Below are 14,970 nucleotides of genomic sequence, written 5' to 3' on the forward strand. Positions count from 1 at the left end.
ATTGTTTGGCATTTGGAATATTATAACCCGTTAGTGTTCTCTGGAATGGAATTAATCGAGAAGGAAATACGCGTCTCTCCACGTACGTGTGTCCAAGTCTTAAGTAATTGTGACTTTCGTTGAGTCACGTTTTAGAAAAGAAGCGATGAGGTAACGTAAGGGATAATATTTAGACAAGATATATAAATGAATTTCGTTTAAAATAAAAGCTGAAAGCGAGCATTGGCAATAGAAAGACAAAAAAAAATCGATTTCGGGATATTTCCTTTTAAAAAAAGATTTTAAATTTATTAATAATAAAACTTTATCGCTTTAACGAATTCCGTTGTTGGGATTATTCACTTTTCGATGAAAAGTTGATCAAATTGCGTTAAGAAAAGCGCGTTGGCGCGTACATATTCGAATCCGACCCGACTCGACCCGACGACTCGTGATCGGCCGACTCGACTCGACTCCGCACGATTCGACCCGAGTCAGCCGTCTTCGCGTCAGCCTTCGCCGCGTACCACCTAGTCATTTCGTAGTAGCGCTCAGTCGCGTCCACGTACTTACGTACGAGCACGCTCACTCGTGTACAGCGAATTCAACCGACTAGTCCGAGACCGGCTGTGACGGACATAATAGTATGAAGGACATCCGGTCGCAGGTGAGTTAACCGCTTACGACCCCGTTACTTTATCTCGAACAAAAGTCAAGGTTCAGCTTTGTATTCGCGCCATACCGACCACGTGCAACCTGACTACATTTAAATCACGATAATTATTTCTTACCGTGTTATCGTGTTACTATGTATTTTTAAAACACTCCCTCCATTTATCTTTTATTTATTTTTTTATTTTTTTTTTTTTTTAATTTTTTGATGAACGAGAAATTTGTACTTCGCAAGATTTGTTAATATTTTTATTGCTTATTCTGGATTTCTTTATGGAACTTAACTTAAGAATTGAACTCAAGTTAAATAAGATCGTACAAATTCAGTCCACGATTCTAAAAGTTACGTTAACTTTTTTTATGCGCTCCAATTCGTTCGTGAACTCGTGTTTTGTGTTTTGGGTATTTTAATCGATTTTTTTTTTTTTAATATCATACTTGAATCTTCCAAATTCTCTTCAGTATTCCATCGATTCGATTCTTTAAATTATATTTCATATTTCTTCTAATTCTAAATAGTACAATTTTTATGATTACTTCTATTACGTTCTATCACGCCATATAATTTTAATCATCTTGATCGTATGTCAAACGCTAAAATAAAAAATACAAATATTCTCGTTTCATTCACTGTCACGAGTATCGAAACATTTTTTGATTCGTTTGCGATATTATTATTATTATTATTATTACAAGTTAAAAAGCGTGGAAATAAAGTGGATGATGACGATCCTTTGATCGCTCTTTAAAGCAAGAGGTCATCAAACCCTGTTTTGTCGATCGAACGATCCGATGACCGATTCCAAAGCTATATACGGGCTCGCTAAAAGCGAATCGAGACAGTCGTCACAGTGTCTCTATGTTCGAAGCGACGAAATCAGAGTTAAGAGACCAATGGCCGATGTCGTCATCGGAGAAGACTGATATAATCAAGCTCGACCTATCGCTTTGGAGGGGTCAGCATTCTTTTACTGTAAATCACGTCCCAAACAAATCGATAATAGAATAGCGGCGTTAATTGTTTTTAGGTTTTCTTTCTTCCGTAGATATCTACTTAAAACACATTAGAAATTTACATGATTTTATCAAAGATTGAATCTTCTTGTAAAATTGTTTACAAATATTTGTAATAAAATTGGTTGATATTCAAAATTTTTTGGATTAATATATAATTGATTTTTTAACAGTTTTATTATTATTAATCATCTGTAACAAGAATTTTATTTATATATATTATTATCTTTATTTACGATTTTTTATATTTCAACAAAAAGTTGTTTGAATATTCGAAGAAAATTTTATAAATTTTATACGAAGTGAGAAATAGCATATATTAACAACGATTCTTATTTTTTTTTTCTTTTTATTTTTCTTTATAATTAAAAAATTTAACTGAATCATAATTATCAATATATATATATATATATATATATATATATATATATATACGTTTATTACAATTTATTGATAAAAATGTTTAAATTAAATTAAATTTATTTATCCTGATAATATTATGATAATATTTAATATTTATAATGCATCGAACGATTTATTTGTCAATTTATTTATCGTTTTATTAATATGCAGTTATATCGCTGTGATTAATATTCTTATTAATTATATTATTCACACACATACACACACATATATATATATATTATTTAATAAACTTCATTTCTTTAACGAAACAAATTTACAACTCACAAAATTTTCCATAATTAATCCGAGTCAAATGTTTTTGCAAAATTTTAAAATTATTTTTTATTGAAAATATCAAATTGTCACAATTAATCATTGCGTCATAAATAATAAACGAATATGATAAAAATGTATAATTAAAAAATCGAGACATTTGTAAGCAATCGGATGCACGTGGTTGTCCCATGGCCATCTTTCGACCCTGCAATCCGGAGATCCATTTTTAGATTCCGGTTAAGGTGACGATTAGAGCCAAGGGAGGCCAACGCACATTACGTTCGTGTGTTCGACGACGAAACGTTGCTCTTGTTCCTCCTACGCGGTCTTCTCTTCAAGTGGGTATATCTCGAACGAAAGTCTCTAACGAAGGAAAAGAAAAAAATTAATTTCCTTAATGAGTTGCCAAGACTAGTTTAAGGAACTTTGTTCACAATGTTTTTTTCAAAAGAAATTGTTACAATAGTTATATAGTATTATTAATTTATTAGAAATAATTATAAAATAATATAAATTTGCATAAATATATATACATATATCAATTCATTTTTAATAAATAATGATGATTAAGAACTTAAGAAGATTGTTATAAATCATTGTAACATATGAATGAATAATCAAATATTTAGCAAATACAAGCAAATGATTTATAATTATCATAAAGTGCTGTCAAGTATCATCTCGAATGATTACTTTTTTTTTTTTTTTGTTTTTCTAAGATATTTTGTTAAATTCTCGATAATGAGAAGAAAATCGAGCATCGTCTAATGTAACTTAAAATCGCGGATTTTGTAAACTGTGAAAGACTGTACATCGTGTCCATTCACGAAGAAGAATAGAACACCTACGCACCGCCTTTCTATTCCGAGCTGAACGATTCACGCTCATTCACATTTGAATCATTCGTGATACCAAAGAAATTTTTCAACGGATCTGTGAACTTTTTCAAGTAATTTGATATCTTATATATACGTATATATATGCGTGTATGAAGAAAAACAGAAAAGATGAAAAAGTTTCGAAAACTTATTTTGAAAAAAAATTTAAAAACAATAATTTTCATCTGTTTTTATGAAGAAAGACTATAGATTAATTTATAGCTTTTTTAATATATTGCTATAATGTAATATAATATAATTGTTTTATAATCGATTTGTTATAATTGAATAAAAACAAAAATATCTAAACTTTTTCTTTCTTTAAATTCTGTAACTTAAAATCTACAAACGAAGAATACTATAAATAGGAATAGATGTAATAAACAATTTCGGAAGTGAATAATTCAATGAGTAATATTTTGAAAATACTCTTGTACAATTTAATTTATTTTATAAAGAAGTTTATAATACAATGATTAATATATTAAATTATAAATTATAAATTATAGATTAATAGCAATAAAAAAAAATATAATATATCATAAATAATTACTGATCGAACTTAAAAAGGAATTATTAAATAATAAAAATCTAAATCTAATCTAATCCATATTTATTATACGAATATTATTACAAACGAAATAAAATGTTTAATTTTAATTTTTACAGTTTGAGAAAAATGGCTTCGTCGTCTTGGAAGATTTCTTTCAACCGGAAGAAATCGATGAACTTAAATTCTGCGGGGAAGAGTTTACTAAAAATTTACCGCCGGAAAGCGAGAGAAAAATTTTTAATTCGATAGAATCGCAACAGGTAGATTGAATAAAAAAATATTTTATTTTTTTTCTGTGTATAACAATAATTTTTATTATTTAAATTTCAAATTTATATTTATTGTATCAGAACAAAGATAAATATTTTCTGGACAGTGCTAATAAGATCAGTGTATTCTTCGAATCCGAAGCCCTGGACGATAATGGAAAGTTAAAAGTTCATCCTAGAGTATGCCTTAATAAGGTGAAATAAGAAATATATTTTAATTTGATAAATTTCAGAATAATTATTCGCGTGAATATCAATTATTTTTGATAATATAAATTATAGGTAGGTCATGCTCTTCATGCGCTTCATCCCACATTTAGAAAATACACTTTCGATGAAAGAGTCAAGGAAGCAGCTTTTCAATTGAATTATGAAGAACCAGCTGTTTGTCAATCAATGTACATCTATAAAAATCCGGGAATCGGATCGGAAGGTTATTATTTTTAATTTAATTAGTTTGATAATTAAAAAAAAATATATATATATATATATATATACATACATATTCTTATTTTATCTTAATTTAAATATAAATATAAATATTTTTTGTAGTGATGATGCATCAAGATGCATCGTATTTATACACAGATCCAGTGAAACTAGTTGGTTTTTGGATCGCTTTGGAAGATTCTGTTCAAGAAAATGGATGTCTGTGGATCGCACCAGGTTCTCATCAAAGCGGCGTTCATCGACGTTATGTAAGGAATAAGGATCCAGATTCCAAGGATTTATTGATATACGATAAACCTGCACCTTGTTATCAACTTAGTAACTTTCGACCAGTACCAGTTAGCAAAGGGACTTGTATTCTTATTCACGGTCAAGTAGTACATTTTTCGTATCCAAACAAAAGCGACAAATCGAGGCATGCTTATACGTTTCACGTGATCGAGACGCAACATATTTCTTATTCGAAAGAGAATTGGTTACAACCACCTCCAGGAGGATTTTTAAAACTATACAGAAATTAAATTTACAAAGATAATACTCTACATCTCGTTAAAATGTTATCAAATTGCTTTGTTAAACATTGCCAAGTATCATAAAATAATACCTATTTGCTATTCTGGCTGTGCATTTTTATTTTTCATGTTGTACAAAAGTTCTTATATTATATAAAACTGTTAATAAAAATGTTTAAGATATTAATATTTTGTTTGAGAAAATACCATTTATCGTATTACAGGTATGCGAACTATAGATATATAATATATTAATAATATTTTATATTCAACAAAAAACTTGTATTTATATATGAAGATGTATTTTATATATATATATATACATATATATATATATACAGTTAAAGAAACTATTCTTACAATGATTAAATTACAATTAAAACATTATTTAAATATTATTACTTATTAAAAAATGCATATTATATAAATAAACAGAAACATTTATGTAAATATGACTAAAATTATGATTATTATAATAATAATAATAATAATAATAATAATAATAATATGAAAATATGAAATATGCATCTTTTAAAAGTATTGTCGATAAGTAATATAATTATACAACGTTTTAATTGTAATATTTTTTTACATTTACTGTATATATTATAAAAAATGTATATAACTGAATTCGAAACAAAATTAACAATTATTTATAAATGTACATTTATGTGCATCTGTAGCTTGCTAATCTACAAAGATGAGTACTAAGTTCTTGCAGTTGATGTAAACCTATATTTAATACATCTTGCCTTAATTTTATGCAACAATATACATCGAGGGGCTCTATATCAATTTCAATCAAATTCTTTTCTATTGGTGCAGTCTTAGGCAGAAATGTTATCAATGTTTGATGTAAATTTATCAATGTTCGATGATCCATACAAGAATTTTTGACTTGTTCCATTACGCTGCAATAAAATTATATATATAATATATGGAATATATGTAATTGATACATATATATATGCATTTAAATATATAAAATATATATTATATAATTTCATAAATAAAAATTAACTTACGCGCTCAGACTGCATAATAATTTATTTACATTTGCTGCAAGTTCTGGTTGTATTTGTTTTATATAATCTATAGATGGAACTGGATTTAGAATATTATAATGGAAAGAACAGGGCATTCCAATCGCTTCGGCTGCCATACCACTGTAAAACAATATAATCGTAATCAATAATATATTGTAAATATATTATATCATTAATTATAAATTTATATAAATATCATTAATTATAAAACTTACGACATATCGCGGGCATAAACATATGCCGCTTCAAAATATTGAAAAGCTTTTTGTGCTCTACGTTCCTGTTCTTCTATGTTATTTTCAATTCCAATTGCATTACATAATTTTTTATCATTTATTTCAATCTCATAATTATGGCATTTTTCTTTTAATTCCTTGGGGAGAAAAAAAGAAAATAAAATAATATTATAAATTATTTAAAAATATTTTAATATAAACAAAAAGAATTACGAGATTAATTACATCAATTTTTTTAGAAATTCGTAACATTAAAATTGAATGTTTGTCTATATTAATCATTTGTGCTAAATCGCTACATTTATTTAAGATATAGCTATTTTCCTTCAAAGTTTTTCTATCTGGAAAAAAAAATATTTAACTATTAATAAATATAAATTTTCATATAAAATGATCATCTTATTGACATAAATAATTAAATTACCGGATGTATTTTTAAATATCTGTAATAATTCTTTCAGAATAATTTCTGCTTTTCTTTCAAACGATTCGCTTATAGCAGCTATCCAATGTTTTACAGCACACTGTAAAACAGTTACAGTTGTCCAAGGTGGTTTTATAATAACATATTTTTCCCAAGAATCACCGTATAACGTATGCATTTCTTTGCTAACTATCTGCAAAATTTCTTTTTTATTAAATCTTGCATTTCTCTTATATTGTATTCTCTAATTATAATACTAATTAAATTTTATTTATATATATTTACCACTGTTAGAAAATCTCTTATAATACTTTTTATATCTTCATATATTTCATCCGATAAATACAATTCTTGACATAAAATTGATGTAGAATCCAAATTTAAACTTTCATTACTTTTATTAGAACTAGAAAATGATCTATTTACATGATTAGAAGCATTAAGATAATCGATTTTTTCAAATGGATCAGTTTTTCCAAGTGTTATAATATCGTAAATCATCGCTTTATTACAAAGATTTATATCATATGATAGTAAGACCTGAAAAATAATGAAATTTGAAATATTTAAATCTTTTTACTATAACTTTATATTGTAACTTACGACAGATTTTCCTAAATCACGAATTTGTAAACAAGTTTGTAAAATTTCATCATCTGGACAATCAGTGGAAAATTTTTCTTTATTTTTTGCAACATCTTCTGGTGTTTGACCAATTACATATTGATTTAAAGAAAAAAGTTTGTTAATATAATTTATAGCTTTTCTCGCTTTAACGCACAATATTGTTGGTTTTGATTTACCATTATCATTTTTTATGTAATCAAGTTCCTATAATAAAACATTTATAAAATTTTATAAAATTTTATAAAATTAAAAAACTTTATTAAAATAAATAAAAAATATAAAAACTTACACATATTACAGTCCATGGTATTACAATTAATGAATGATCGTAAGTTTTAAAAGTAGTTTCCCTTGCTAATTCAATAGTATCAATATTTGTTAAAAATACATTAGTATCAACAACAATATACAAATAATTTTTTGCTTGTTTTTCTGATAATAAGGGATATTTTAATATATTATTAGGTACATTATAGGACATATTTACATTGGTTTCAGTACAAAGTTGAGTTCTAACAGCTTGAACCTAAATATTAAGAATTAATGTTAATGTTTATTTGTTATTAACATAAAATATTTATTTTTATTTAATTTCATACTTGTATTTGTAAATCTATTATTTATTATAAATACATTTATATAAAAAAAAAAAAAAAATTGTGTAAAATTATGATTGATAAGAATATATGATATTACTTCAAACATAATTTTTTCATCTTCCAATGGTTCCCAATCCATTTCTTCATAGAAAGAATTCTCATTAGACTGCTTTATTAAATCATCTACAGTTGTTATTGATTCTGTAGAAGAATTTGCTGCTTCTTTGTCTTTATTCGTACATAAATTTTTATTAACGAAAGTTTTATCATTTAAAAATCTCTCCTTTAATCGCACCAATCTAACTTCTGCATTTTTATAAATGTTTGGTAACTTTCCTATTGGATTATTTAGTAAATTAACAATAAAAAATTAAAATATTAAAAGAATATTAAGAACATTAAGTAATATTTACCACATAAATCTATAGAAGAAGAATTCGTTGAAGTGCAAATACTCTCATTTAAATTGTCATCAGATTTTATTGATAAGCTTTCTCTTAACTTTTCCATACGTTCTTTTCCTAAATTTTTCTTCAAAGATCTTCGATTTGACTTTGTTGATATAGTTTCAATTGAATTATTTTCTTCACTCTTTCTTTTGTTCATTAAATTTTTTTCTCTTGCTATTATTAAAAAGTTTAACTTAAATTAATATCTTTATAATTCAATTTTTTAATTATGTAAATAAAAATAATATAGAAAAATTATATTATAATATCTGTAATATACTAACCAATTTTTAGATTGTTTTGTTTTTCTTCCTCTTTTCTATTTTTTAAAGGAGATGAAATGACCTCTAAATCAACTTCCTGTTTACACCCACTTTTCTTTCTTAATCGTGTTTTAATTACTTTTTGCTTATATATCATATTCTTTCTGACATCCTCTACTTTTTTAGTTTTAGAACTTTTTGCATTTCTTTCTTGTATTTTTTCTAAAAGTATTTGCATTTGTGGAGTACAATTTGTTTTTGAATTTGAATGAATACCATGTTCTTTTGTATATGAACTGGTTTCATCAACTTTTAAAGATTGTGATTTTATAGCATCCTTAGCTGATATAGAACTTTGAGTTTTAGGACTATTCTTTTCTTTCCGCTTTAACATTTTTTCTCGAATTACTTTCATTTGTGGAGTTTCTTTTTCTTCATTATCTTTTTTCTGTGTTTGCTTAACAAAACGTTTCGCGACAAGTTTTTTTCTTTCAAAGATTTGTTTCTTAGATTCATTGTATTCAGAAGTAGGAGATTGAACTTCATTAATTTCATTGTCTTGTGTTGATTGTTTTCGTTTTCTAGAAGATCCATTTGATTTTTTCTTAATCTAATAATAAAATCATTTATAATTATTTTATTTTTAATATCTAATTATAATACATATATAGATTAAAAATTAATTATAATTAAATTATAATTAATATACAAAATAATTAAGTTATAAAAGTTATAAAAAAAGTACAAAGATAAATAATAAAGATATCTATAGGTTAAAAGATATGAAAAAAAGAATCAAATATTATTAACTTTTATCAAATAATAATACTGATAATATAAAAAAAATATGTTAAAATACTTGTTCTGTCTGTTCTACTGTTGGTTTATTCCAAGATGATTGATTTGTTTTGATATTAAAATAATATATTCTATGTGGATGTGTTTTTGAGCTCATTTCAATCCAATTTGCTGGTAATTTATGTTTCATCATATTTAAAATAATCGAAAAACATAAACATATAAAAAAAAAATTTAATTACAAAGAGAATCAATTCAATTTCACAGAACGCGAGTTTTTTATTATGTATCATTACACGCTCTCTTATAAACTTCAACGATGTAATAGACGATGACTGATCATAAACAAAATACATATGATGTCAGTCACGTGTTCCAAAACAATGAATTTACATGGAGAATGTCTTAATGATTCCATTAAATTTTGAAATATTTGTGTTTCATATTCAAGATGAAAGATATTAGAATAATTAATCAAATATATTATTTTTAAATCTGTTTAATATATAGTTGTGAATAAGAAATTTTACCACGTAGGGGATTTTAACGTTATTGTTTTGCTTCATGTATATAACTATCTAAAATCTCAGAAATGTGTCTTTCTTCTTCATACCATTGAATTATTTTTTCGAAAAAAAGTTCTTCTTTTTTAAACTATGATTTAATGCATTTGTGATAATAAAAGATAAGTCGATATTTATGCAAAAGATTGACGAAACGTATGAATTCGATTGTTTCTTACACATATCAATTCAATTGTTTTTTACGTGTAACAATCTGCAAAGATATTGTAAATTACTTCAGTTTTATTATTTATTCCATCAATATATTGTTAATATAAATTATTATACAAGCAATGTCACATAAATATCAAAATGTTAATGATTTATCAACAGTAGAATTTTCTGAAAATAATGATGAAGATTTAACATTTTTTTCGTACATAGATGAAGCAACAAAAGAATGGCTTAAATCATTAGAACAAATATGGCAAATATGTAAATATAAATTATAATATAATAATAATATTTTCATATTCATTGTTAATTATATTATATATGTTTAATAGGGAAAAAGGGTGATGTTGTAAATAAAACATTGATAGAATATTTTGATAGTGCACCTAATCCATATTTAAGTACAATACGAATATTAGTAAATACTTCAGATTTTAAACATATAAAAAAAAATTCATCATTAGCGTTTACAGGTTTGTATCTATAAAATATATATATATTTATTATATATTAAAATATATATTTATGTAAAGTGAAGTAAAATATCATAAATAAATTAATATAATAAATTAATATAATTATTAATTAATATTAAATTAAATAATATTAAAAGTAGTATATATATATAAGCACACATAAATATATATATATAATAACAATATTAAATACATATATAGATATTGTTATAAATTCTTAAAAAGATACTATAATGTTATAAATATAAATAAATTTTTATGAATTACAGTTATAGAAGAATATGCAGAATGGATAAAATCAAGAAAAGAAATGTATGAACAGTTCCTAGTTCTAGACTTAAAATTAGCAACATTTCAATTAATTATTAAGCAAAATAATATGGAATTTATTAAAATGGTTGCAAGTACATATAAGTTTGTAGAACATAAAGAAGAATTTCTTCATATAATACAGGTATTACATTAATTTAAATATATATTGTAATTTTCGAATTTTAGATTATTGCATAACAAAATATATATTTTTACAGGAAATGATACAAGAAAAGAAATATAAAGAGGCAGCACAATATGCGGTTATACTAAAATTACAAGAATCTTTTTCAGATCCAGAATCTTTAATATTACCACTTATTTTACAAAACAAATTAACAGTTGTAGAAGAATTTTTAATTGATTGTCCTCGTTTACAGGAAGCTTTAGTTTTATATTTGGACAATTTAATTAGACCTGATAATAGTATGCATAACTTGCTAAATGAATTAATTATGTAAGTTCTAATAATTTATTAAAGAAAAGATTTTAAGTATAATAATATTTTTAATATATTATAGAAAAAATAAAATACCAGATGTAAAGATGTCAATCACAAATACAAAACCTATGGGTAAATTAATAGCACGTTTTGTCAAATTGTATAATCTTCCATCAGAACTTTGTATTAATTTAAATAAAAAAAGATGTGAAGGTGTTTTACAGTATCTCATACATAAACGTTATAAAGAATATAGTTTAAGTATGTAAATTTTTTTAATAATATAAAATATAAACATATATATAACAATGAATAAAACAACAATTATTGTTAAATTAAGGTACTGATAGTTGGAGAGAAATGGTACAAGATGCAGTAAAGGATGATGAAACATTACAACTAACTATGATAAAAATGTTACTTAATACCAAAGATTCAAGTGAAGCTTTATATTGGGCTAAAAAGTTTAACGTAGCTAGAGAAAAATGGCCATGGATACTTTTATATGAAGAAGAACAAAATGAATCTGAAAGTAATAATTATTTTTTATTATTATTATTATTCATAAAATTATTAAAATTATTTTTATTTACAATGTTTCATTATGTAGGTATAAATGAAGGAGCTTCGACTAGCAAAATAAATGATTGGGAAGATGATAATGATCTTATGAATTATTATGAATTAAAGTTATCAAGGGATTCTATTAAAATAATAAATAATCCTTATAGTTTTGAAGAATTTCTGGACAAAGGATTAGATGGTGTCTCTATTGTTGGTATTGATTCAGAATGGAAACCTTGTTTTGGTATTTGAATATTTTAAATCAATAAAAAAAAATTCGTTTTGTTATAATATAATAAAATAATAGTAATTATTATCATTATTAGGTACAAAACAAACAGAATTAGCTTTAATACAAATAGCTACCAAAGATAATGTGTACATTATAGATGTAACTACAATGGGAAATAAGTTTACAGAATTATGGGCAAAATTAGCCTTAGTTTTATTTGAAAACAAAAATATTTTAAAACTTGGTAAAATTTTCATAATTATAAAATTTTTATCTTATAAAGATATGAAGTTAGATAATATGAAAATTAAAATTAACTTAAATAATATTTTATTTATATTTATATTTTTATTTATAAATTTATGATCTAGGTTTTGGAATAGCTCAAGATATGACTGTTATACGTAGTAGTTTGCCTGCATTATCGAAAATAAAAATATATGGACAAGGATATTTAGATATTGTAAATTTATGGAAAAAATTGGTAGAAGATTATAAATTTGTTTTCCCATATGAAAGTGATGATCAATTTACTAAAAAAAATTTGAGTAAGCTTGTAGAACTTTGTCTTGGACAAAAACTAAATAAATCTGATCAATTTTCTAATTGGGAACAAAGGCCATTAAGAGAAAGTCAAATAATATATGCCGGTTAGTTATTCTTTCATAAATTTAATTTCATTAATTTTTTTTTTCATTATTATTACAACATATGTTTACATAATACTCAAATATAATTATATAATTATATGTAACATTATAGCATTAGATGCATACTGTTTGTTAGAAATATATGCGACATTAGAAATTCAATGTGAACATTTGGAAATACCATTTGATGATGCTTGTTTAGAACTGCAACATATTCCATTTAAATCATCATCACAAAAAAATATAAGAAGATTAGCACAAAAGGTAAATTTTTCTATGTCACAAATAATTTTGTAGAATTTTTACAACTTATTAAAATATGTACTTTTTAAATATTTATTTTTAGTCCCATGTAAGTAAGAACAAAGGATATGATAAACAACAAAATTTTCAAAGAGATTTACCAACACAAAAATTAAGAAATTTTAGGAAACTAAATTATCAAAATCATCATATTTCTAACAAATCAATACAATCAACATTATCAATGAGGATCATGAATTTAAATGAATCACATAATATAAGTAAATCAACATGTCACTATACAAAACAAACAGAATTTCATGTAAACAATAAATCTCTAGATATTGAGAACTTTATATACAAAAAAATACACACATGGCGTGTAGTTTGTGATTCAATGTTAGGTGGATTAACAAATAAATTGCGAATGTGTGGATGCGATTGTGTTCATTTTGCATTTGATCAGGGTGGAGAACGATGTGTTAAACTAGCAATGCGTGAAAAAAGAGTGTTTTTAACTCGTAATAAAGGATATTTAAAAGTAAGTTCATAGTTTTAATTAATCTAAATAATATTATTATCAATTATTATTTTAATATAATATATAGTTTTTTATTTTATATAGTTTTTACAATACATACCATCTGAAGATTGCTATTTTGTATTGTCTGACACTCCTGATGAACAATTAAGAGAGGTATTAAATCACTTCAAAATTGCGGTTACGCATAATGATATATTTAGTCGATGTCAAGCTTGTAACAGTAATGAATTTTCAAAAGTTCGAAAGTCATTAATGTATGAACTTTCGAAAAGGTTATTTAGATAAACTTTTTTATGTAAAACTATTCATTAAACATAAATATAAACATTAATACATTTTTTTTTTAATTTTTCAGTTATGCTGAACTAACTGGTAAAAATAATTACAACATTTCTCCAAATCCATCGTATCACGATGATACGTATTCATATTTAACAGCAGATGCAGAAAGTAATGATTTGGAACACAATACTAATTTGAAACACAGTAATGATGATCGTCCGTGGATACTTAATATAATCTGTTCTGTGAATGTCAGTACATGTTCAACAAAATATCAGGCAAGAATACAAATTGATCAAGTACCAATGAAAGTATTACAGAATGTACAATTTTTTTATATTTGTGATCGATGTGGAAAGATTTATTGGAATGGAACACATTTAGAACGTACTCTTAAGAATTCTATTAAGGACATTCTTATGCCTACTACATTGATTTTAAGGAAATGAAGAATTAAATAACAAAGACATGTTTAAATTATTATATCCCATTTTAAGATATTTAATATCTCAGAAAGTTTTGTTTTGGTTATTAATTAATATTCATATTATAATCTGCTGACTTTTGTATAAACTTTGTTCAAATATCAAGAATATTTTATATATCTTATAAAAATATACTTTATACTATTTTCCATTAGTTATAAAAAATATATTGTAAACAAAAAAGGTATAATAAAAGTATTCCTGTCTATTTCTTCTATTCTTATATATTTAAATCTCTATTTTAAATATCTATTTTATTTTTATATTTTAAGATCAACAAAATTTATTGGCAAATATATTTTTAACTATATTTCTGATAAATGAAAATTAATTAAATAAATATGTATGCTTTTTATATTGAAGATTTTGTATAAATATACATTAGAGTTTTGAAAGAGGAATGGTCAAATATAAAAATATTTCTAATATTGCGCATTTTGATTGTGCACCGAAAGTAAGTCTCTTTATTTATATTTGTCCATAAAATATATGCGCTCAAAAAGCGATTCCAATATCTGATTAACTTTGTTTTTTAAAATATAAAAAATATAAA

General features: G+C 24.4%; 3 protein-coding genes across 6 annotated transcripts; 2 read left to right on the plus strand and 1 right to left on the minus strand.

Annotated features, from left to right (window-relative positions):
* Positions 1-490: 490 nt before the first annotated feature.
* LOC410288 (phytanoyl-CoA dioxygenase) lies at positions 491-5,195 on the plus strand. The gene is made up of 5 exons (XM_393769.7): positions 491-646; positions 3,894-4,037; positions 4,128-4,241; positions 4,329-4,479; positions 4,599-5,195. Exons 1-5 carry the CDS (start codon positions 626-628, stop codon positions 5,015-5,017), a joined length of 849 nt encoding a protein of 282 aa, XP_393769.3. The 5' UTR covers positions 491-625; the 3' UTR covers positions 5,018-5,195.
* A 443-nt stretch (positions 5,196-5,638) lies between these two features.
* On the minus strand, positions 5,639-9,803 carry LOC726780 (transcriptional protein SWT1). Its single transcript, XM_026443948.1, has 12 exons — positions 9,512-9,803; positions 8,674-9,262; positions 8,354-8,563; positions 8,038-8,276; positions 7,631-7,867; positions 7,318-7,545; positions 7,000-7,254; positions 6,715-6,907; positions 6,516-6,631; positions 6,270-6,427; positions 6,034-6,174; positions 5,639-5,919 (listed from the first exon to the last, which is right to left on the minus strand). The coding sequence occupies exons 1-12, from the start codon at positions 9,641-9,643 to the stop codon at positions 5,676-5,678; spliced, it is 2,742 nt and encodes a 913-aa protein (XP_026299733.1). The 5' UTR covers positions 9,644-9,803; the 3' UTR covers positions 5,639-5,675.
* A 16-nt stretch (positions 9,804-9,819) lies between these two features.
* LOC408336 (exonuclease mut-7 homolog) lies at positions 9,820-14,625 on the plus strand. 4 transcript variants are annotated; one of them, XR_407478.3, is made up of 13 exons: positions 9,820-10,448; positions 10,520-10,660; positions 10,933-11,117; positions 11,194-11,432; positions 11,497-11,678; positions 11,758-11,949; positions 12,028-12,225; positions 12,308-12,457; positions 12,585-12,863; positions 12,976-13,127; positions 13,210-13,647; positions 13,715-13,922; positions 14,006-14,384. XR_407478.3 is itself a non-coding variant. In XM_391887.5 (13 exons), the coding sequence occupies exons 1-13, from the start codon at positions 10,307-10,309 to the stop codon at positions 14,379-14,381; spliced, it is 2,865 nt and encodes a 954-aa protein (XP_391887.4). In that variant the 5' UTR covers positions 9,820-10,306; the 3' UTR covers positions 14,382-14,625. The 4 variants fall into 4 exon arrangements, 3 of the variants coding, with proteins under 3 accessions (XP_391887.4, XP_006557480.2, XP_006557481.2); XM_391887.5 differs by having other exon boundaries at positions 13,732-13,922; positions 14,006-14,625; XM_006557417.3 differs by having other exon boundaries at positions 13,715-13,803.
* The last annotated feature ends 345 nt before the right edge of the window (positions 14,626-14,970 follow it).

The sequence above is a fragment of the Apis mellifera genome, linkage group LG11 (genome assembly GCF_003254395.2).
Source record: "Apis mellifera strain DH4 linkage group LG11, Amel_HAv3.1, whole genome shotgun sequence".
In the NCBI taxonomy this organism is placed as follows: Eukaryota; Metazoa; Arthropoda; class Insecta; order Hymenoptera; family Apidae; genus Apis; species Apis mellifera.